This window comes from Zonotrichia albicollis, chromosome 24 (genome assembly GCF_047830755.1).
Source record: "Zonotrichia albicollis isolate bZonAlb1 chromosome 24, bZonAlb1.hap1, whole genome shotgun sequence".
Lineage (NCBI taxonomy): Eukaryota > Metazoa > Chordata > Aves > Passeriformes > Passerellidae > Zonotrichia > Zonotrichia albicollis.
Genome location: NC_133842.1, coordinates 1,531,039 through 1,546,105, shown reverse-complemented (window position 1 = coordinate 1,546,105; position 15,067 = coordinate 1,531,039). Strand labels below are relative to the sequence as shown.

General features: G+C 41.3%; 2 protein-coding genes across 4 annotated transcripts in view; both read left to right on the top strand.

Annotated features, from left to right (window-relative positions):
- LOC141731606 (battenin-like) overlaps positions 1-779 on the top strand; it is a 29,930-nt gene extending 29,151 nt beyond the window's left edge. For all 3 annotated transcript variants that reach the window (XM_074557999.1, XM_074557998.1, XM_074557997.1), the window contains one exon: positions 153-779. In XM_074557999.1, the coding sequence (XP_074414100.1) occupies positions 153-272 (120 nt within the window). In that variant the 3' untranslated portion in view covers positions 273-779. The remainder of the gene's footprint in view (positions 1-152) is intronic.
- A 4,358-nt stretch (positions 780-5,137) lies between these two features.
- On the top strand, positions 5,138-8,988 carry LOC141731631 (eukaryotic translation initiation factor 3 subunit C-like). Its single transcript, XM_074558045.1, has 4 exons — positions 5,138-5,291; positions 5,741-5,864; positions 6,492-6,557; positions 8,847-8,988. Exons 2-4 carry the CDS (start codon positions 5,767-5,769, stop codon positions 8,986-8,988), a joined length of 306 nt encoding a protein of 101 aa, XP_074414146.1. The 5' UTR covers positions 5,138-5,291; positions 5,741-5,766.
- The last annotated feature ends 6,079 nt before the right edge of the window (positions 8,989-15,067 follow it).

Sequence of the window (15,067 nt, the reverse complement as noted above, 5' to 3'; positions counted from 1 at the left end):
GACCAGTGAGTGACCCCCGATTGACCCCCGAGTGACCCCCGAGTGACCCCAAGTGACCCCTGAGTGACCCCGAGTGACCCCTGAGTGACCCCAGGGTGACCCCTGATTGACCCCTGAGTGACCCCCGAGTGACCTCTGACCCCTGTCCGCAGGTGCCCCTCCCCCAGCAGCCGCTGGCCATCGCTGTGGTCACTCTGGGGGCCGAAGTCGCCATCGCTGCGGCCGGAGGGGCCGGGCTGGGGGCGCACGCGGCGTTCTGCGGCCGGGAGTGACCACTGAGTGACCACTGAGTGACCACTGAGTGACCACTGACCACTGAGTGACCACTGACCACTGACCGCTGAGTGACCACTGAGTGACCACTGACCACTGAGTGACCACTGAGTGACCCTGAGTGACCACTGAGTGACCACTGACCGCTGAGTGACCACTGACCGCTGAGTGACCACTGAGTGACCACGGAGTGACCACTGAGTGACCACTGACCGCTGAGTGACCGCTGAGTGACCGCTGAGTGACCACTGAGTGACCACTGACCACTGAGTGACCAGTGAGTGACCACTGAGTGACCGCTGAGTGACCACTGAGTGACCACTGACCAATGAGTGACCACTGAGTGACCACTGAGTGACCACTGAATTGGCCTGGAAGTGACCATGAACTGACCATTGAGTGACCTTCAGTGACCACTGAGTGACCCCTGGATTGAGCTTGGAGTGACCACTGAGTGACCATTGAGTGACCCTGGGAGTGACCATTGGATTGGCCTTGGAGTGACCAGAGTGACCACAAAGTGACCACAGAGTGACCACTGAGTGACTACTGGATGGCTTTGGAGTGACCACTGAGTGACCATTGGAAGTGATCACAAAGTGACCATTGAGTGACCCTTGACCTGGTCATTGAGTGACCATTGAGTGACCACTGGAATGGCCTGGAAGTGACCACTGAGTGACCATTGGAAGTGACCATTCAGTGACCACTGAGTGACCACAGAGTGACCACGGAGTGACCATTGAGTGACCCTGGAAGTGACCACAAAGTGACCACTGGAGTGGCCTTGGAGTGACCACAAAGTGACCATTGGAAGTGACCACTGAGTGACCCCTGAGTGACCACTGAGTGACCACTGAGTGACCACTGACCACCGAGTGACCGCTGAGTGACCACTGGAAGTGACCATTCAGTGACCATTGGAAGTGACCATTCAATGACCACTGAGTGACTGCTGGAATGGCCTTGGAGTGACCACAAAGTGACCCCTGGCTTGGTCACTGAGTGACCGTTCAGTGACCCTGGGAGTGACCACTGGATTGGCCTTGGAGTGACCAGAGTGACCACTGAGTGACCATTGAGTGACCACTGAATTGGCCTGGAAATGACCACAAAATGACCATTGATTGGCTATTGAGTGACCCCAGAGTGACCACTGAGTGACCACTGGATTGGCCTTGGAGTGACCACAGAGTGGCCATTGAGTAACCACCAGAGTGACCCCTGAAAGTGACCACAAAGTGACCACTGAGTGACCACTGGAATGGCCTTGGAGTGACCATGAACTGACCATTGAGTGACCATTCAGTGACCACTGAGTGACCCCTGGATTGGTGAAGGAATGACCATGGAGTGACCATTGAGTGACCTTTGGCCTGGTTATTGAGTGACCATTGAGTGACCACTGGAATGGCCTGGAAGTGACCACTGAGTGACCACTGGAAGTGACCACTGAGTGACCACTGGAATTGCCTGGAAGTGACCACTGAGTGACCACTGGAGTGGCCTTGGAGTGACCACAGAGTGACCATTGGATTGGCCTGGAAGTGACCATGAACTGACCACTGAGTGACCACTGGATTGGTCAAGGAATGACCATGGAGTGACCATTGAGTGACCCTGGGAGTGACCATTGGATTGGCCTTGGAGTGACCACAAAGTGACCACTGGAAGTGACCCTTGGATTGGTCACTGAGTGACCCTGGAAGTGACCACTGAGTGACCACAGAGTGACCATGAAATGACCACTGGATTGGCCTTGGAGTGACCACTGAGTGACCATTGGAAGTGACCACAAAGTGACCAATGAATGACCTCTGAGTGACCACTGAATGCCCACGAGTGACCACTGAATGACCACTGAGTGACCACTGGATTGGCCTTGGAGTGACCACAGAGTGACCACTCAGTGACCCCTCAGCCCAAACTGGGACATTTCTCATTAAAAAAAAAGAGAAAATTTGGATTAAATGTCTTCATTTTTGGATAAAAATGGGAATTTTGGGGTCAAAATTTGATTATTTTGGGTCCAAATTGGATTTTTTAGGTGAAAATTGGGATTTAGGGTAAAAATAGGGGGAAAATTGAGGTAAAAATTCAGAATTTGGGTGTAAAAATTCGGAAATTTTTTTGAGGTAAAAATGTAAAATTGGGGATTTTTGGGGTAAAATTGGGAATTTTGGGGGATTATTGGGAGGTTTTGGGGTTAAACGTGAATTTTTGGAGATAAAAATATCAATTTGAGGGGGTAAAGTTGAGAATTTCGGGGTAGAAATGAGAAATTTGGGAGATAAAATTCAACATTTTTGGGTCAAAATCAGTCTATTTTAGGAGGTAAAAAACCTGATAATCGTGAGGTAAAAACTCACAAATTTTGAGGTAAAAGTTGCTGAATTTGTGGCAAAAAATGAGATTTTTATTTAAAATGTTACATTCTTACAGAAAATCATAAATTTAGGAGGTAAAATGCGACATTTTGAAGCAAAATTGGCCGATTTAAGGAGAGGGGGAAAAAACCGGGAATTTTGAGGTAAAAAGTTGGAAATTCTGAGGTAAAAATCTTCAAATTTGAGAACAAGTCCCCCAACTTTATTAAAAACCTTCAATTTTCGCCCAGAAATGTTAATTTTGAGGGGTAAAATTCGGCATTTTTGGGTTAAAATCAGCCACATTTGGGGAGGGAAAAACTGAGGAATTCTGAGGTAAAAAATCAGGAATTGTGAGGTAAAAACTGGCGAATTCTGAGGTAAAAATCGTCAAATTTGAGGAAAAAAATTTCTATTATTAATTAAACATATGATACTTACTCAAAATTGCAAAATTCTGAGGTAAAATCCGACATTTTTGGGTCAAAATCGACTTATTTGGGAGGTTAAAACCCCGGTAATTGTGAGGTGAAAAATCGATAATTCTAAAGTAAAAACTTGAGAATCCTGAGATAAAAATCGCTGAATTTGTGGGGAAAATGTCGATTATTGTTCAATTTTTCGATTCTTACCCAAAATCACAACTTTCGAGGCGTTTTTGGGGCAAAAGCCACCCATTTAAGGGAGACAAACTCGATCATTCTGAGCTAAAATTTGGGAATTGTGAGGTAAAATCTGGAGAATTTTGCGGTAAAACTCGCCGAACTTTAGGCAGAAACATCGATTATTGCTTATAAAAGTTTCATTCTTACCCAAAATCGCGACTTTCGAGGCGTTTTTAGGACAAAATTCGCCGATTTTGTGTCCTCGGCACCTCCGGACTCGCTTTCCCAGCGTTCCCTGCGCGCCAAACCGGAACAAGGGCGCGAATTGGGAAAGGAGGCGACGCAACCTCCCGGGGAATTGTGAGGTAAAAACTTGCGAATTCTGAGGTAAAAGTTTTCGAATTTGAGGCAAAAAAGTTGGTTTTTATTAAAAATACTCGATTTCCACCCAGAAACGTTAATTTCGGAGGTAAAATCCTACATTTTTGGGTCCAAATCGGCCGGCTTGGGTGGTAAAGACCTGATAATTGTGAGGTAAAACCTGGCGAATTCTGAGGTAAAAATTTTCCAACTTGAGGCAGATAAGTTGATTTTTATTAAAAATATTCGGTTTCCACCCAGAATCTTTAATTTCGGAGGTAAAATCTGACATTTTTGGGTCCAAATCGGCCGGCTTGGGTGGTAAAGACCTGATAATTGTGAGGTAAAACCTGGCGAATTCTGAGGTAAAAATTTTCCAACTTGAGGCAGATAAGTTGATTTTTATTAAAAATATTCGATTTCCACCCAGAATCGTTAATTTCGGAGGTAAAATCCGACATTTTTGCGCCCAAATCGGCCGTTGTGGGTGGTAAAAAACCGATAATTGTGAGTTAAACAACTGGCGAATTCTAAGGTTAAAAGCTCAAATTTGAGGCAAAACAAGTAGAGTTTTATTAAAAATACGGAATTTCTACCCAGAAATGTGGTTTTGAGGCGGAAAATTCTGCCATTTCTGGGTTAAAATCAGCCGATTTAGAGAGGTGGAAACATTGGAGGTTGTGAGCTGAAAAATCTTCAATTCTGAGGTGAAATCCCGCGAATTCTGAGGTAAAAGTTGCAGAATTTGCAGCTAAAACCTCGATTATTATTTAAAATTTTCAGTTTTCATCCTGAAATGCATCTTTGGGGGGTAAATTCCGGTATTTTTGAGCTAAAATTGGCCAATTTAGGGAAATAAAAAATCCCGATAATTCTGGGGTGAAAAAATCGTGAACTGTGAGGTAAAAACTGGAGAATTCTGAGGTAAAAATTGCTGAATTTGTGACTGAAAAGTTGATTATTGTTCAAAAAATTCAATTCTCACCCAAAATTGCGAATTTTGGAGGTAAAATCCGAGATTTTTTGTTAAAATCACCTGATTTTAAGAGGAGAAAAATCCCAATACTGCTGAGGTAAAAATCGCCGAAGCTGAAGCAAAACAAAACGATTTTTATTAAAAACTTTGAGGTTTTACCCAGAAACGCATTTTTGGAGGGCAAAATTCAGCATTTTTGGATAAAAATCTGCCAGGCTATGAAGGTAAAATCTTGATATTTGTGAGGTGAAATACCGATAATTGTGAGGTGAAATACCGATAATTATGATGTTAAAATCGCCGAATTTGTGGCAGAAATGTCGATTAATTTTCAAAACGTTCGATTCTTACCCAAAATTGCGAATTTCGGTGATAAAATCCGAAATTTTTGGGTCGCAATCGGGAGATTTAGGGAAGGAAAAAAACCCGATAGTTGTGAGGGAAAAACTCGCGAATTCTGAAGGAAAAACCTTGGAATCTGAGAATAAAAATCGATTTTTATTAAAAACGTTCTATTTTTTACCCAAACCGTGACTTTTTGGGTCAAAATCCTCCGAGTTCGGCTCTTTGCCACTTTGGGACTCGCTTTCCCATCGTCCCTTGTGCGCCAACCGGAAGTTGGCTAATCTAAAGAGAGGAAGTGACGCAGCACTATTTCCGTTTCGGCCTTTCAGCCCTTCCGTACCGGCGGCTCCGCGTGCGGCGCGTTCGGTGCGGGGGGAGAAGGGGCGGAATTGGGGGGTGGGGGAGGGGCCCGGGGTGTCCCGGGGTGGGGGAGGGGCCCGGGGGGGATGTGGGGGAGGGTTTGGGGCGAAATTCGGGGATTTTGGGGTAAAAAACGCGGCAGAAATCGGAGCTTGGGGGACGTGAGGGGGGTGGGGGAGGGGCGGGATTTGGGCGTTTTTGCGCCGAATTTTGGGGATTCTGAGGGAAAATTGGAGGATTTTGGGCTGGAATTGTTGATTTGTTGCTTCAATTTAGGATTTTTATTCTAAATTTTGCTTTAAAACTCCCAATTTTCACCCTAAACCCCCTCAGCTTTTGGGTCAAAACGTCCTAATTATAGGTTTAACCCATGAGGTTTCTCATGAAATTTTGGGTAAAAATCTTGAAATTTCGGGTCCGAACCTCGCGGTTTTTTGGCGGTTTTGTCTCCCCAGGCTGCCCCTCCCTCTGTGTCGCGATAATGTCGCGATTCTTCACCACCGGCTCCGACTCCGAGTCCGAGTCCTCAGCGTCGGGAGATGAAACCGCGCCCAAAGCGCCGGGGGGACCCTACAGCAAGTGGGCGGGGCTTGGAGGGAAAAGGGGCGGGGCTTGGAGGGAAAAGGGGCGGGGTTTAAACAAAATGGGGAGGGGTAAAGAAAATGTAGAGAGGTTTAAAGCGAAAGGGGCGTGGCTAAAGAGATTGGGGCGGGGGCTAAAGAAAAGGGGGAGGAGTTTAAGGGAAAAGGGGTGGGGTTAAAGAGGAGTTAAAGGAAAAGGGGAGGGGCTTAGAAGAGGGACTAAAGGAAAAGTGGAAAGAAATAAGGGGAGGAGCTTAAAGGTAAAAGGGGCGTGGCTTAAAGGGAAAGGAAAGTGTTAAGAGCAAGGGGAGGGGTTCAAGGTAAAGGGGAGGGGCTTAAAAGAGTGGAGGAAGAGTTTAAAGAAAAAGGGGAGGGTTAAAGAGGAAGGGGAGGGGCTTAAGTGGAGTGGAAAGGGTTAAAATGGGTGGGGAAGGATGGGAAAGGGGCGGGGTTCAGGGAAAGGGGGAGGGGCTAAAAGGAAAATATTTAAAGGAAAGTGGGAGGGGTTAGAGGAAAGAGGAGGGGCTAAAAGGAAAGGGGGTTAAATGAAAAGGGGCAGGGCTAAAGTAAAGGGGTGGAGTTAAAGCAAATGGGGCGGGGTTTAAGGTTGTGGCCCCGCCCCCAGGCCGCTGCTGCTCAGTGAGGATGAGGAGGACACCAAGCGCGTGGTGAGGAGCGCCCGCGACAAGAGGTGAGCGATTGATCGCTATTGATCGGGTATTGATCAGTTATTGATATGTTATTGATGGCTCATTGATCACCTATTGATCAGATGTTGATCAGTTATTGGTTGGTTATTGATCATTATTGGTCACGTGTTGATTGGTTATTGATTGGCTGGTGACCTGCTATTGGTCTTTATTAATTGGCTATTGATGAGCTATTGATTGGCTGGAGATCACATGTGAATCAGCCTTTGGTCACCTATTGATTGGCTGTAGATCAATTATTGATCAGCTATTGATTTGCCATAGATCCATTATTGATCAGCTATTGATTGGCTATTGATTGTTTATTGATTGGATTGGTTCCAAGTTGTTCTCTATTGATCCCAGTGGGTCCATATTGATCTCTAATGGTCCCAATGGGTGTGTATTGATCCCTCTTGGTCCCAATGGGTCTGTATTGATCCCAATCAATCCCAATGGCCCCAAATTGATCCCTATTGGTCCCAATGGGTCCGTATTGATCCCTATTGGTTCCTATTGGTTTGGTTCCTAATGATCCCAATGGCTCCAAATCGACCCCATTTGATCCTTATTGATCCCTATTGATCCCTGTCGGTTTCAATGGGTCTGTATTGATCCCTATTGGTTCCTATTCGTTTGGTTCTTATTGATCCCAATGGCTCCACATTGACTACAATCAATCCTGATTGATCCCTATTGGTCCCAATGGCCCCAAATTGATCCCTTTTGGTTGCAATGGGTCTGTATTGATCCCTAGTGGTTCCTATTGGTTTGGTTCCTATTGATCCCAATGGCTCCAAATTGACCCCAATCTATCCCTATTGATCCCAATGGCTCCCTATTGATCCCTGTGGGTTTCAGTGGGTCTGTATTGATCCCTATTGGTTCATATTGATCCCAATGGCTTCAAATCGACCCCGATTGATCCTGATTGATCCCTATTGATCCCCATTGATCCCAATGGCCCCAAATTGATCCCTATTGGTCCCAATGGCCCCAAAATGATCCCTATTGGTCCCAATGGGTCCGTATTGATCCCTAGTGGTTCCTATTGGTTTGGTTCCTATTGATCCCAATGGCTCCAAATTGACCCCAATCGACCCCCATTGATCCCTATTGATCCCAATAGCCCCAGACTGATCACTATTGGTCTCTATTGGTTTGGTTTCTATTGATCCCAATGGCTCCAGATTGACCCCAGTTGATCCTGATTAATCCTTATTGATCCCTATTGATCCCAATGGCTCCAAATCGAACCCAATTGATCCCAATTGATCCCAGTCAGCCCCAATTGATCCCAATGGCCCCAATTGATCCCTATTGGTTTGGTTCCTATTGATCCCAATGGCTCCAAATCGACCACAATTGATCCCTATTGATCCCTATTGATCCCAATGGCCCCAAATTGATCCCAATTGGTCCCAATGGGTCTGTATTGATCCCTATTGGTTTCTATTGGTTTGGTTCCTATTGATCCCAATGGCTCCAGATTAACCCCAATTGATCCCTATTGATCCCTATTGATCCCAATGGCTCCAAATCGACCCAATTGATCCCAATTGATCCCAATTGATCCCTGTTGGTCCCAATGGCCCCAATTGATCCCTATTAGTTCCTATTGGTTTGGTTCTTATTGATCCCAATGGCTCCCAATTGACCCCAATTGACCCCAATTGATCCCTATTGATCCCAATGGCCCCAGACTGATCACTATTGGTCTCTATTGGTTTGGTTTCTATTGATCCCAATGGCTCCAGATTGACCCCAATTGATCCTGATTAATCTCTATTGATCCCTATTGATCCCAATGGCTCCAAATCGATCCTGATTTATCCTGATTGATCCCAGTCAGCCCCAATTGATCCCAATGGCCCCAATTGATCCCTATTGGTTTGGTTCCTATTGATCCCAATGGCTCCAAATTCATCCCAATTGATTCCTATTGATCCCAATCAGCCCCAATTGATCCCCATTGGTTTGATTCCTATTGATCCCAATGGCTCCAAATTCATCCCAATTAACCCCAATTGATCCCTATTGATCCCAATGGCCCCAGATTGATCCCTATTGGTCCCAATGGGTCCGTATTGATCCCTATTGGTTTGGTCCCTATTGTCCCAATGGCTCCAAATTCATCCCAATCAACCCCAATTGATCCCAATGGCTTCAAATCGACCCCAATTGACCCTGATTGATCCCAGTCAGCCCCAATTGATCCCAATGGCTCCAAATCGACCCCAATTGATCCCAATGGCCCCCAATCGACCCCAATCACTCCCTATTGATCGCAGGTACGAAGAGCTGACCAACCTGATCCGCTCCATCCGCAACGCCATGAAGATCCGCGACGTCAGCCGCTGCCTCGAGGTGCCCAAAACCCCCAATTTCCCTCCTTTCCCCCAAATATTCTTTTTTTTTTCTATTGATAATTAGTTTTCCCCCTTTTTTCCCCATTGTTTCTCCTTTCATCCCATTTTCCCCGTTTTTTTCTCCTTTTCCCAATGTTTTTCTCATTTTTTTTCTTTTTCCCCCTTTTTATCCCCTGATTTTTCACCATTTCCCCCTAAAAATTCCCTTTTTTTTCCCCCATTTTCATTCTAAAAATTCTGTTTTTCCACTCTGAAAATTCCCTATCCCCCCCATTTTTCCCCTGATTTTTCACCATTTCCCCCTAAAAATTCCCTTTTTTTTCCCCATTTTCATTCTAAAAATTCTGTTTTTTCCTCTAAAAATTCCCTTTTTTCCCCTATTTTTCCCTTCTAAAAATTCCCTTTTTTCCCCTATTTTTCCCTTCTAAAAATCCCATTTTTTCCCCATTTTCTCCCCAAATTTTCCCATTTTTCACCCTTTTTTCCCCATTTTTTCCCCTGATTTTTCACCATTTCCCCCTAAAAATTCCCTTTTTTCCCCTATTTTTCCTCTCTAAAAATTCCATTTTTTTCCCCATTTTCTCCCCAAATTTTCCCCATTTTCCCCCTAAAAAATCCCTTTTTTCCTTATTTTTCCATCTAAAAATTCCCTTTTCCCCCTCTTTTTTTCCCGTCTACAAATTCCCTTTTTTCCCTATTTTCCCCTAATTTCCCCCTATTTTTTTCTCGTAAAATTTCCTTTTTCCTTATTTTTCCCTCTAAAAATTTCCTTTTTTCTCCCATTTTTCCCTCTAAAAATCCCATTTTTTCCCAATTTTTTCCAAATTTTCCCCCAAATTTCCCATTTTTCACCCAATTTTCCCCTCTAAAAATTCCCCAGGGCTGCCAAAATCCCCAATTTCCCTCCTTTTTCCCCAAATCCCCCCAAAATTCTTTTTTTTCTATTTATTAATTATTTCCCTCCTTTTCACCAGTTTTTTCTCCTTTATTCCAATTTTTCTCCTTTTTTTTCCAATTTTTTCCCCTATTTTCCCTCCTTTTTCCTCCCTTTTTTTTAAAAATTTTGTTTATTTTCCCTTCTGTTTCTTCCCTTTTTCCCCCAAAATCTTCATTTCCCCTTTTCCAACTCTTTCCCCCTATTTTTTTTCTTCTATTTCCTTCTTTTTTTATATTTTTCCCGGATTTATTCTCATTTTTCTCTATTTCATCTCCCTTTTCTTGATTTCCCCTGTTTTTCCATTTTCCCTCAATCTTTCAGTTTTTTTCCCCATTTTCTCCCATTTTTCTTCCTCCCATTTTTTCCTTACTTTCTTCCAAATTTTCTCTTTTCCCCCCATTTTTTTCTCCTTTCCCCCTCCACTTTTTCCCCCATTTTTTCCTTTTTTTGCCTTCAATTTTTTCCTTTTTCTGCCTTCAATTTTTCCCCTCTACATTTCCTCCTTTTTTCCCTTTTTCTTCCCCATTTTTCCCATTTTTCGATCCATTTTCCTCCCATTTTTTCTCCTTTCCCCTCCCCATTTTCCCCTCCCTTTTTTCCCTTCATTTCCCTCCCAATTTCCCCTCATTTTAATTCCATTTTCCTCCTTTTTCCCCTCTAAAAATTCCTTTTTTTTTCCTCATTTCCCCTAATTTGTTTCTCTTAAAATTTCCTTTTTTTCCCCTCTAAAAATTCTCTTTTTTCCCCATTTTTCCCTCTAAAAATCCCATTTTTTTCCCAATTTTCACCCAATTTTCTCTCAAATTTCCCAATTTTCACCCATTTTTCCCCCCAAATTTTCCCCTTATTTTTCCCTCTAAAAATTCCCTTTTTTCTCCCATTTTTCCCTCTAAAAATTCCCTTTTTTTCCTATTTTCCCCCCTAAAAATCCCCTTTTACCCCTCATTTTTCCCCTCTAAAAATTCCCTTTTTTCCCTATTTTCCCCTAATTTCCCCCTATTTTTCCCTCTAAAAACTCCCCTTTTTTCTCCTGTTTTTCTCTCTAAAAATCCCAATTTTTTTCCAATTTTCACCCAATTTTCTCCCAAATTTCCCATTTTTCACCCATTTTTCCCCTCCCCATTTTCACCTCCCTTTTTTCCCTTCATTTCCCTCCAATTTCCCCTCATTTTAATTCCATTTTCCCACTAAAAATTCCCTTTTTTCCCCTATTTTTTCTCTCTAAAAATCCCATTTTTTTCCCATCTTTCACCCTAAATTTTCCTCAATTTTTTCCCCATTTTCTCCTATTTTTCTCTCTAAAAATTCCCTTTTTTCTCCCATTTTTCCCACTAAAAATTCCCTTTTTTCCCTCTAAAAATCCCATTTTTTCCCAATTTTCACCCCAAATTTTCCCCCAATTTTCCCCAATTTTTTCCCCTGTAAAAATTCCCTTTTTTCTCCCATTTTTCCCTCTAAAAATCCCATTTATTTCCCAATTTTCACCCCAAATTTTCCCCCAAATTTCCCATTTTTCACCCAATTTTCCCCTCTAAAAATTCCCTTTTTTCTCCCATTTTTCCCTCTAAAAATTCCCTTTTTCCCCCTATTTTTCCCTCTAAAAATTCCATTTTTTTCCCAATTTTTTCCAAATTTTCTCCCAAAATCCCATTTTTTCACCCAATTTTCCCCTTATTTTTCCCTCTAAAAATTCCCTTTTTTCTCCTGTTTTTCCCTCTAAAAATTCCATTTTTTTCCCCATTTTCTCCCCAGATTTTCCCCCACATTTCCCATTTTTCACCCAATTTTTCCCTCTAAAAATTCCCTTTTTTCCCCTATTTTTCCCTCTAAAAATTCCATAATTTTCCCACAAATTTCCCATTTTTCACCCAATTTTCCCCTGTTTTTTCCCTCTAAAAATTCCCTTTTTTTCCTATTTTTCCCTCTAAAAATCCCATTTTTCCCCCATTTTCTCCCCAAATTTTCCCCCAAATTTCCCATTTTTTCACCCAATTTTCCCCAATTTTTTCCCATTTTTCCCTCTAAAAATTCCCTTTTTTCCCCTCTAAAAATTCCCTTTTTCCCCTATTTTTCCCTCTAAAAATTCCATTTTTTCTCCCATTTTTCCCTCTTAAAATTCCCCTTTTTTCCCTATTCTTCCCTCTAAAAATTCCATTTTTTCCCCATTTTCTCCCCAAATTTTCCCCAATTTTTCCTCAATTTTCCCCATTTTTCCTCTAAAAATCCCCTTTTTTCCCCATTTTCTCCCCAAATTTTCCCCAATTTTCCCCACTAAAAATTCCCTTTTTCTTCTATTTTCCCCTCTAAAAAATCCCATTTTTTTCCCTATTTTTCCCTCTAAAATCCCATTTTTTCCCCATTTTCTCCCCAAATTTTCCCCCAATTTTTCCTCTAAAAATCCCATTTTTTTCCCATTTTCACCCAATTTTCTCCAAATTTCCATTTTTTCACCCAATTTTCCCCAATAATCCCATTTTTCACCCATTTTTTTCCCCATTTTCTCCCCAAATTTTCCCCCAAATTTTCCATTTTTCACCCAATTTTCCCCTTATTTTTCCCTCTTCTAAAATTCCCTTTTTCCCCTATTTTTCCCTCTAAAAATCCCATTTTTTCCCCATTTTCTCCCCAAATTTTCCCCAATTTTTCCCTATTTCTCCCTCTAAAAATTCCCATTTTTCTCCCATTTTTCTCTCTAAAAATCCCATTTTTTCCCAATTTTCACCCCAATTTTCCCCAATTTTTTCCCCATTTTCTCCTGTTTTTCCCTCTAAAAATTCCCTTTTTTCTCCTATTTTTCCCTCTAAAACTCCCATTTTTTCCCAATTTTCACCCAATTTTCTCCCAAATTTCCATTTTTTCACCCAATTTTCTCCCAAAATCCCAATTTTCACCCATTTTTCCCCATTTTCTCCCCAAATTTTCCCCCAAATTTCCCATTTTTCACCCAATTTTCCCCAATTTCTTCCCAGTTTTCTCCTATTTTTCCCTCTAAAATTCCCTTTTTTTCCTTCTAAAAATTCCCTTTTCCCCCCATTTTTCCCTCTAAAAATCCCATTTTTTTCCCGATTTTCACCCAATTTTCTCCCAAAATCCCATTTTTCACCCAATTTTCCCCAATTTTTCCCTTGTTTTTCCCTCTAAAAATTCCCTTTTTTCTCCTATTTTTCCCACTAAAAATTCCCTTTTTTCCCTCTAAAAATCCCATTTTTTTCCCAATTTTCACCCCAAATTTTCCCCCAAATTTCCCATTTTTCACCCAATTTTCCTTCTAAAAATTTCCTTTTTTCTCCCATTTTTCCCTCTAAAAATTCCCTTTTTTCCCTTTAAAAATCCCTTTTTTTTCCCAATTTTCACCCAATTTTCCCCCAAATTTCCCATTTTTCACCCATTTTTCCCCATTTTTCCCCCTGATTTTTCACCATTTCCCCCCTAAAAATTCCCTTTTTTCTCCCATTTTTCCCTCTAAAAATTCCTTTTTTTCCCTATTTTCCCCTAATTTCCCCCTATTTTTCCCTCTAAAAATTCCCCTTTTTTCCCCTATTTTTCCTCTCTAAAAATTCCATTTTTTCCCCATTTTCTCCCCAAATTTTCCCCCAAATTTCCCATTTTTCACCCATTTTTCCCCTCCCCATTTTCACCTCCCTTTTTTCCCTTCATTTCCCTCCCAATTTCCCCTCATTTTAATTCCATTTTCCTCCTTTTTCCCTCTAAAAATTTCTTTTTTTCCCCTATTTTTCTTCTAAAAATTCCCTATTTTTCCCCCCTAAAAATTCCTTTTTTTTCCTAATTTCCCCAAATTTTTTCCTCTTAAAATTTCCTTTTTTTCTCCCATTTTTCCCTCTTAAAATTCCCTTTTTTTCTCTATTTTTCCCTCTAAAAATTCCATTTTTTCCCCATTTTCTCCCCAAATTTTCCCCAATTTTTCCCCAATTTTCTCCATTTTTCCCTCTAAAAATCCCATTTTTTTCCCAATTTTCACCCAATTTTCTCCCAAATTTCCATTTTTTCACCCAATTTTCTCCCAAAATCCCATTTTTCACCCATTTTTTCCCCATTTTCTCCCCAAATTTTCCCCCAAATTTCCCATTTTTCACCCAATTTTCCCCAATTTTTTCCCAATTTTTCCCCCAAATTTCCCCAATTTTTTTCCCAATTTTTCCCTTATTTTCCCCTCTAAAAATTCCCATTTTTCCCTCTAAAAATCCCATTTTTTCCCCATTTTCTCCCCAAATTTTCCCCAATTTTCCCTCTAAAAATTCCTTTTTTTCTCCCATTTTCCCCTCTTAAAATTCCCTTTTTTTCCCTATTTTTCCCTCTAAAAATTCCATTTTTTCCCCATTTTTTCCCCAAATTTTCCCCAATTTTTCCCCAATTTTCTCCATTTTTCCCTCTAAAAATTCCCATTTTTTTCCCAATTTTCACCCAATTTTCTCCCAAATTTCCATTTTTTCACCCAATTTTCTCCCAAAATCCCATTTTTCACCCATTTTTTCGCATTTTCTCCCCAAATTTTCCCCCAAATTTCCATTTTTTCACCCAATTTTCCCCAATTTTTTCCCAATTTTTCCCCCAAATTTCCCCAATTTTTTTCCCAATTTTTCCCTTATTTTCTCCTCTAAAAATTCCCTTTTTTCTCCCATTTTTCCCTCTAAAAATCCCATTTTTCCCCATTTTCTCCCCAAATTTTCCCCAATTTTTCCCCAATTTTTCCTCTAAAAATTCCATTTTTTCTCCATTTTTCCCTCTAAAAATCCCATTTTTCCCCATTTTCTCCCCAAATTTCCCATTTTTCACCCAATTTTCCCCTCTAAAAATTCCCTTTTTTCTCCCATTTTTCCCTCCAAAAATCCCATTTTTTTTCCCAATTTTCACCCCAATTTTCCCCAATTTTTTCCCCATTTTCTCCTGTTTTTCCCTCTAAAAATTCCCTTTTTTCTCCCATTTTTCCCTCTAAAAATCCCATTTTTTTCCCAATTTTCACCCAATTTTCTCCCAAATTTCCCATTTTTCACCCAATTTTCTCTCTAAAAATTCCCTTTTTTTCTCCCATTTTTCCCTCTAAAAATTCCATAATTTTCCCCCAAATTTCCCATTTTTCACCCAATTTTCCCCCCTAAAAATTCCCTTTTTTCTCCTATTTTTCCCTCTAAAAATCCCATTTTTTTCCCAATTTTTTCCAAATTTTCTCCCAAAATCCCATTTTTCA

Excerpts from the sequence above, each read along its gene's own strand:
- LOC141731631 (XM_074558045.1), top strand. The coding sequence starts at position 5,767 with ATGTCGCGATTCTTCACCACCGGCTCCGACTCCGAGTCCGAGTCCTCA. Across the intron at positions 5,865-6,491 it reads CCGGGGGGACCCTACAGCAA|GCCGCTGCTGCTCAGTGAGG; the intron begins GTGGGCGGGGCT and ends CCCCGCCCCCAG. Across the intron at positions 6,558-8,846 it reads AGGAGCGCCCGCGACAAGAG|GTACGAAGAGCTGACCAACC; the intron begins GTGAGCGATTGA and ends TATTGATCGCAG.